At 44.3% G+C, this 9,047-nt stretch overlaps 1 protein-coding gene across 1 annotated transcript; it reads left to right on the plus strand.

Annotated features, from left to right (window-relative positions):
* The first annotated feature begins 2,184 nt into the window (after positions 1 to 2,184).
* LOC124014437 (early growth response protein 1-like) lies at positions 2,185 to 5,206 on the plus strand. The gene is made up of 2 exons (XM_046329418.1): positions 2,185 to 2,840; positions 3,320 to 5,206. The coding sequence occupies exons 1-2, from the start codon at positions 2,630 to 2,632 to the stop codon at positions 4,651 to 4,653; spliced, it is 1,545 nt and encodes a 514-aa protein (XP_046185374.1). The 5' UTR covers positions 2,185 to 2,629; the 3' UTR covers positions 4,654 to 5,206.
* Positions 5,207 to 9,047: the final 3,841 nt, after the last annotated feature.

Genomic DNA, 9,047 nt, shown 5'->3' on the forward strand with positions numbered 1-9,047 from the left:
TAAGGTAGCAATTATTAGTGTACCAAATTTTATACTTTTATCATAAAGTGCACGATTATTTCACCTATCCACTGGACTACAAGGAAAGACTTCTGCCAGCCTCTAACTTCTTTCTCTTTTCATGCAGACAAAAAACATTTGATGGCATTAGAAGAGATGTGACCGCTTTGTTTTGGCCTATTTTCCCATCGCAAACACAAAATCAAGGAAGTCTGCCAGGAACCTCTGACCCAGATAAACAGATTGAAATAGGGAGCATGCTCAGTTGAGACATCGCTGGTCGAAGGCTTTATTGCGCCCTCGGGTTGACTTCAGAGAACCGCCATAGAAAACAAAACAGAGGCAGAACAGAACAGATCTCTATCGGATCGATTACTGTTACTTGTGTTTTTAAAAAAACAACATTTTACTCACATATTATCCTAAAGATTTCAGTAAAGTTATATTTGAGCTCTTCATAATTCTTCCACTGTTTGAGCTACAAACGCGGGGCAACCCCCAGCACCACTTTCTCACCTAATCAGCATATTGCTCCCATTCAACAGTAGATAGTATCTAATAAATGGATAGTGCCGAGTAAGGGACTCTCGTGTATTGAACAAGAAAACCCCCTCTGCAATAGAGTAGGATTTGGCACCCAATAGCCTACATAAAGAAAGCTTATGCGATCACAGGTTTAGTGATATACTGTACTGTATAATGAAATATTTTGTGCATCCTACAAATCTGCCATGAACAATTTAATGTAATACGATTTGATTTAGGGACAAAGTGCCCAAGAATAGAATACGCCACCTGATTTGCGGAAAACATCTTGCACCACCTTGTACATCTCACAATGCATATTTCATTGAGTGAGTCTTCCTAAAAATATATTGACATTTTTTTGTGGAAGGAAATGTTTCTGCGGCCGTTTAAATAAATTGACACATTTTACTTCTTAAAGTTTAGATTAAATATCATTGACCTGTCACCGAGCCGCGTGAAATGTCTTTGTGTTGTGATCTATTGCATTACGCTGCTACTACTCTCTGTTTATCATATATGCATAGTTACTTTACCAGTGCTCCAGCACATTGGCTAACCTGGCTATCTGCATTGTGTCCCACCACCCGCCAACCCCTCTTTTACGCTGCTGCTACGCTCTGTTCATCATATATGCATAGTCACTTTAACCATGTCTACATGTACATACTACCTCAATCAGCCTGACTAACCAGTGTCTGTATGTAGTCTCACTACTTTTATAGCCTCGCTACTGTATAAAGCCTGTCTTTTAACTGTTGTTTTATTTCTTTACCTACCTATTGTTCACCTAATACATTTTTTGCACTATTGGTTAGAGCCTGTAAGTAAGCATTTCACTGTAAGGTGACCTGTTGTATTCAGCGCACATGACAAATAAACTTTGATTTGATTACAACAATTATTTATTTTTAAAAGTAGCCTATTTACAATTATTCTCACTAGCATAATTTTAATGGCCCCTTGGAATGTATGTGCATCAAATTCCACTCAACATTTCGCGACATTGACTGTATGTTTGTTTATCCCATGTGTAACTCTGTGTTGTTGTTTGTGTCGCACTGCTTTGCTTTATCTTGGCCAGGTTGCAGTTGTAAATGAGAACTTGTTCTCAACTGGCCTACCTGGTTAAATAAAGCTGAAAAAACAAATACAAATCAGCATTGCTTTCGGTGCAGACATTAGTTATTTCCTCAAAACTTGCTGGATCTGAGCAGGTCTCGAACATTTATTGCCGAGCTCTGCTCAGTTTAGTATTACCCCCCCCCCCCGGGAAATTCCTAATAAGGACAAGGAAGTGGAAACCCACCGGAACGGATCCTTGTGAAGGCAAGACCTTATATGGCATGTCGTGGCTGGGGTTTCCGGCAATGGCGGTGCGCTGCACAGATAGGACGTGTGCATTTACTCCGAAAACCATGGCAAAGCAGCAGCAACCGTCGTGTATTTCTAGATTTAAACTATTTTTGTTATAATATGCACCGTGTGAAATCTGTGAATATTGCAGAATATGTTGATAAACAGTCTCCAGCTCTCCCCATTCATTCCGTCAAGCCTTCGGTGTCCTCAACTGCTCTGTCTAAATATGGTCTTCCTCCTGTCCTTATTTGAACATCTACGTCACGGCAAGAGGCTTTATAAAGTGGTGGGAATCCTCAGCCTAGTGAAACAGCCCTCGGAGTTTAACAGAGCTCATGTCAGTACAGAGCAGGAAGCACCGTAGTACGTTAGCGAAATTATTCTTACCAAACACGTGAACTAAAAGCGAAAAAGTTAATCAAAAGGGAAAACACAACTACACATTTCTTTATTACAAATCGGGATAACTAGAAGGGAAAAAAATGTTTTAATTTCTACCGTTATGGGAATGAATGAACCACAAGATCGTTATTGAAGACTTGGAACTTTTGCGAAATTGAATGCAGCAAAGTCTTGCAGATCTTACAGCATTGGATTCCTCAGACCATCCTCCTCAACAAGAGCAGCAGCAGCATATTCAACTGGCTGGTAATCTCCTCTCACCTGAGACAAAAAGCTGCAGCGTCAGCTGCGTCTCCACCTCCTCTGTTTCTCCATACAGTCAGAGCACCGGCAGCACAACACCATGGCTGCAGCCAAGACAGAGATGCTCCCCTCAGCCCTGCAGATCTCAGACCCACTGGGCTTCTCCTACTCTCCCATGGACAGCTACCCCAAGCTGGAGGAGATGATGTTGCTCCACTCAACAGGGACCCCCTTCCTGACTGCCTCTGCACCAGACGGTGTAGGCTTTGGTACCGGGGAGCCAGGAGACTCATACAACCATCTGACTGGAGGTAAGGGCTGCTCCAACTCCTAACTCTTTATGGTTTTATACATCATACACACTCAGAAATATTACATGGCAATGCGCATAATCAATGAGGTTGCATTTCAGTTCTGACATAGCCTGCAGTCTATGCAAAAAAAATATGAATAAGCTAAGAGGTTTTGATAAATAATAAATAGTTTTACAAAATAATTATTACTATTATAGTGCTTAGAGCTATACTGGTATTTATTTTTTTGATGATTTAAATGATCTTGTATTGTCAGCATTTGCTCCTAGTAATGTGATGTGGGGTGAATGCACCAATTTGTAAGTCGCTCTGGATAAGAGCGTCTGCTAAATGACTTAAATGTAATGTAATGTAAATGTGTATTTTGTATGAGCCAGCAGGATTGTCCTGTGCTCACCCCCCAACAGCAGGGGGGGGGTCTGCCATCTGTAGAAAATGTCAATGTTATGTTTAACACTCGCTGTTTGTTCTTTCAGATACATTGCATGATATCTCTATCGGCTGTGAGAAGTCTCTCATGGAGCAGACCTACTCAACCCCTCGCCTGCCTTCCGTCTCCTACACAGGGAGGTTCACCCTGGAGCCTGCAACCAGTTGCAGCAACAGCCTGTGGCCAGAGCCATTATACAACCTGGTCAGTGGGCTAATGGGCATGTCCCAACCACCCACCTCAGCTGCCCCATGCTCCTCTGCTGCTCCGGCCAGCTCCTCCTCCCACACCGTGAGCTGGCCCATCCAAATCGGCGACACCAGCACCACCTACTGCAGCGTCAGCCCTGACCTCTTCCCTGACTCCAACCAGACCTTTTCCAGCCCCTCAAACAGCTCAGTCCAGTACCCACCACCCGCCTACCCCAGCAGCAAGACATGCTCCTCCAACATGTCTCTGCCCATGATACCAGACTATCTACTTCCTCAGCAGCAGGGTGAGATCAGCTTGCTTCCCCCTGACCAGAAGCCTTTCCAGTGTCAGAGCATCCAGCAGCAGCTCTCCCTCACGCCTCTGTCCACCATCAAGGCTTTCGCCACACAGACTGGTTCTCAGGACCTGAAGGGCTCCTACCAGTCTCAGCTGGTGAAGCCTGGTTCTCAGGACCTGAAGGGCTCCTACCAGTCTCAGCTGGTGAAGCCCAGCCGCATGCGCAAGTACCCCAACCGCCAGTGCAAGACTCCGCCTCACGAGCGGCCCTACGCCTGCCCCATGGAAACATGCGTCCGCCGATTCTCCCGTTCAGACGAGCTGACACGCCACATCCGCATCCACACGGGCCAAAAGCCCTTCCAGTGCCGCATCTGCATGCGCAACTTCAGCCGCAGTGACCACCTGACCACGCACATCCGCACGCACACGGGCGAGAAGCCCTTCCCCTGCGACATCTGCGGCCGCAAGTTTGCCCGCAGCGATGAACGAAAACGGCACACCAAGATCCACTTGAGGCAGAAGGACAAGAAGGTGGAGAAGGTAGGGTCCGCCCCCATAGCCATCCCTTCCCCAGTCTCAGGGTACACCTCCCCCTCCACATCATACCCCTCTCCCAGCTCCTCATACCCCTCCCCAGTGCCGTCCTCATACCCCTCCCCAGTGCCGTCCTCATACCCCTCCCCAGTGCCCTCCTGCTACTCCTCCCCAGTGCACAGCTCCTATGGCTCCCCATCAGTCAACACCATGTACTCCTCAGCCTCCAGTACATTTCAAACGCACTTATCCACCTCGTACGGCTCCCCCACAAACATTTACAGCTCCCCTGTGGGCACTCCTCAGTCAGACCTGCAGTCCACCCTCTCTCCAAAGAACATTGACATCTACTAAGACTTTCGTATCTTTACTTATCATTTATTTCTGTTTGAAAAGAACAAGCAAACATCATTGTTACCTTTTCGAAGGCACTTTTTCTCCCCCTGTGTTCGTACAGCACTTAATGATCATGAAACGTGACCGATAGCGACAGAGGATGGAAAGGGAACGGTTTCTCTCTTCAACTCAACCCCAGTACTTCAACGAGTCTTCTGATATGTAGAGAGCAAAGGATAAATGTGATTTTGGTGGGACTTTTTGATACTGACAGCCTGAAATTCAAAGAGCCTGATGATATGCAGACCGTGTATCTGTGTCCTTTTTGACTTTGTAGATGATTGTTCTTTACATGGTATCATGGGAACTTGTTGGCACCACGTTTCTCTGAATACGTTTTCTCGTATGTAGTAACAATGGTGAAACCATGTTTTATTGGAGACGTACTCAAGCATGTTTACTGTAAGACACATTTTTGTTTCTATTGCTTTGTATATTACCCATTGGTACTCTCTTCCCTGTTCCTTTTTCAACATGGATTCATGAAAAAAATAATTTTTAATTAACATTTCTTTTGTGCCTTTTTTTTGTGAAGCTCAGCAAACTAAACTCTGTTTGTGATTTGGATGCGTTGCATCTGAAGTAGCCTTAGAATGTGAAGTGTATTCTTCACGGAATGTAAGGGATGATTTGGAGGGAACCGAGGTCATAGCTTACACAAGAATATAAGTGAAAAAATATATTTTTTTATAATTGAAAGCGTAAATATGTACATATTCAGCAGTCAAAATGTTGTTACCTACTGAGTAGGCATGGGATTTTTGCATGTTATTTACATGCAGTTCATTATTTTGTGGTTATTTGTAATTGTAAAACCAAGTGACTGTTTTTGGTTTCTAAAGACATTGAATGCGCTTAACTGCCAAGGATATTGGTGTACATGATATCCTTTAAGAAAAGGGATATTAATAAAATATCAATATATTATGATAAAATTGAGTTTTTATTCAAATGTTCTATATCAATATTTGCCTAATTTTTAGCAGAGACGTACACTCAAATGAAACCTTCAAAAGCACACATTTAATAGTATTTGTTGAAAAGAAAATAATGTAATTTAAACTGAGCAAAAACACATTAGTCCAGAATATGGCATTTTATGTCCAATCCCACTAGATCATTTATAGAGCAGAAGCATCGTGGTGGCGGCCCTCTTCTCCTCCCTCGCTATCTGAGAGGAGTCCGACTGAGTGTTGTCGTGATGTGTGCTTCCCTGACGCTGGCTGTATCCCAAATGGCACCATATTCCCCAGGGCCCTGGTCAAAAGTAAGTAGTGTAATATACACCATGCACAAAACATTAAGAACACCGGCTCTTTCCATGACATAGACCTACCAGGTCAATCCAGGTGAAAGCTATGATCCCTTATTGATGTCACTTGTTAAATCCACTTCAATCAGTGTCGATGAAGGGGAGGAGACTGGTTAAATAAGGATTTTTAAGCCTTGAGACAATTGAGACATGGATTTTGTATGTGTGCCATTCAGAGGGTGAATGGGGAAAGACAAAAGATTTCCGTGCCTTTGAACAGAGTATGGTAGTAGGTGCCAGGTGCAAGGCTGTTGGGAACTGCAACACTGCTTAGTAGAACCACCCAAAGGCCATCCAGACACCTTGACACAACTGTGGGAATCATTGGAATCAACATGGGCCAGAATCCCTGTGGAACACTTTCGAAACCTTATAGAGTCCATGCCCTGACAAATTGAGGCTGTTCCGTGGTAAAAAGTTGGGGGTGTTCAACTCAATATTAGGAACGTGTTCCTCATGTTTTGTACAGTCAGTGTTTAAGGAAAAGGGTGCAATTAGGGGGACATCCGGTGTTGTTGTAGCTCCCTTCAGTAACCACGAGCACAACCGTTCCTTGATTTTAACTGGCGGCTTTATTCTGTAGTTTAGTCAGAATTATCACCTTCCGTGAGAACTATAAAGTAAATGAAAAATACAGTTAAGCACACTCTTACAACCTTATCTTACGAGTGACTTATTAGCTTGGTATAACTCTGAAGTGCTTACATACATAACAGTTTAACCGGCGTTATAACAGGTTCAGATTAACACATGAATAAAGGAACAAATACCTCATTGGCTGCTTATTACAGAAGGGAGGAAATCAAACTTCACACTTATTATTCCTGGCATGAATTCACACTTCATCCTAACATACTCTTCAACCTTTATGAACTACTCCCGATGACATGAAAACTTAGCTAACGCAGCGCAGGATTGCCTTCCCTCCAAAGGTGTGTTGCTACAATAACGATCCCCGTTACAACAGTATTAGCTACGTAGTTCCGCTTGCATTATCATTTCCCCCGCACAGCGGACACATAAACAATTCAAACAAAAGACCACGAGATAACCTGTAAGTCTAACTGTCAGTTACACTCCCACCAATCACCGGTGATTTCTGTGAAAGGGGTCTGCAGGTTTCTTGATCGGCTTCCAGGAGGGTGACTGTCTTATGGATGGGCCTCTCCAGATAGGTGGGTTTGGTGATGCGTTTACCTCTCTCATCTAGGGTTGAGTCGCTGATCAGTAACTTGACTCTTCTCACCCGGCCATCCTGTCCCGGGTACACTTCTGTAACCTTTGCCAATTTCCACTGGTTGCGTGGTGCAGTATCATCTTGCAAAATGACAATGTCATTAATCCTTGCGTTTCTTCTGTCTTTACTCCATTTCTGTCTGTGTTGGAGGTTTAGGAGGTACTCTTTCTTCCACCTTGTCCAGAATTCATTGGCTAAAAATTGTACTCTGCGCCATCTCTTGCGGAGATAAAGATCTTCCTTGATGAACTGTCCAGGTGGCGGTAAGATAACTGTGGACTTCATTGTTAAGATGTGATTTGGCGTGAGAGGTTCTGGACCTAATGGATCATTCAGATATTCCGTAGTTAGGGGCCTACTATTTAAAATCGCCATGACTTCATAGAGAAAGGTACGCAGAGAAGCGGTGTCGAGTCTTCCGTCTGACTGATCAAGAGTGGATGTTAAGACACTTCGTATCGTGCGGATTTGCCTTTCCCAAACACCACCCATGTGACTTGAAGATGGGGTGTTCATGATAAACTCGCATCCAAGTTCCTTCAGTCGTGTTTGATCCATTTCTTTCAGGGCGTCCACAAACTCGCGTCTTGCGCCAATGAAGTTGCTGCCTTGATCACATCTGATTTGACGAACATTACCACGTATGGCAATGAATGAACGCAGGGAATTGATAAAAGCGTCGGTGGTTAAGTCGTCAAGCATTTCAATGTGAACTGCTCGGGAGCCCATGCAAGTGAATAGGAGCCCATAACGCTTTAACTCTCTTCTTCCGTCCTTGGCATAGAAAGGTCCAAAGCAGTCCATCCCGCAGTATGTGAAGGGAGGCGCGGTCTCCATGCGTTCCTTTGGAAGATCTGCCATCCTTTGCCCTTCTGTACATCTTCTGAATTTCCTGCATTTCACACATTTGTAGATGTGAGAGGAAACTGCATTGCTGCATCCTAGGATCCATATACCGTTGGATCGCAGCTCATTGATCGTCATTCCACGTCCTTGGTGTCGTACTTTTTCATGATAGTGCTTGATGAGCAGCACTGACAAGTGGCTATCTCTTGGCAGGATTGCGGGATGCTTCACATGGGAATGAAGAGTTGCATGAGCCAAGCGACCTCCCACCCTGAGGATACCTTGCTCATCCAGAAATGGACTCAATTTACGCAACTTGCTTGCTTTATCTTTGGTCTTGATGTCTTTCTGGTGCCTGAGATTGTGTATCTCATGGGAGAAGGCTGCTTCTTGAACCATCTTTATAATGGTGAGTTCTGCCTCTCTCCTTTCTTCTATGCTTGTAGCTTCACTGGACCTCAATTTTAAGCCTATGGCTTCCTTGACATGTCGTTTGAGCCTGGCAATAGCTTTTACCACTCTTGCCCAGTCTGAGAACTTATGAAGGTGATCTAGTAATGATCTTTCTTCCTTTGCTTGGGTATCATGGACCAGGGATTTCAGCTCTGGATCATTGTTTGAGAACTCTTCCCCTTGACTTGTCCTTTGGGAAGTTCTTCATGCCAAAGAAAGTCTGGACCTGTGAACCAGTTGGAAGCCATGAGCTGTTCTGATGTGAGACCTCTGGAAGCATGATCCGCAGGATTCTCTTCAGAGGTCACATATCTCCATTGTTCGGGATCTGTGCTTTGCTTAATGCGTTGAATACGGTTAGCTACAAAGACGTGGAATCTTCTGGCTTCATTGTTGATGTAGCCAAGAACTACCTTCGAGTCAGTCCAGAAGTATTCCTGTAGACCTTGTATCTCTAGCTCCTTTTGAGCATGTCACTTGTTCGAACAGCTACCACCGCTGCTG

This window comes from Oncorhynchus gorbuscha, linkage group LG02 (genome assembly GCF_021184085.1).
Source record: "Oncorhynchus gorbuscha isolate QuinsamMale2020 ecotype Even-year linkage group LG02, OgorEven_v1.0, whole genome shotgun sequence".
Lineage (NCBI taxonomy): Eukaryota > Metazoa > Chordata > Actinopteri > Salmoniformes > Salmonidae > Oncorhynchus > Oncorhynchus gorbuscha.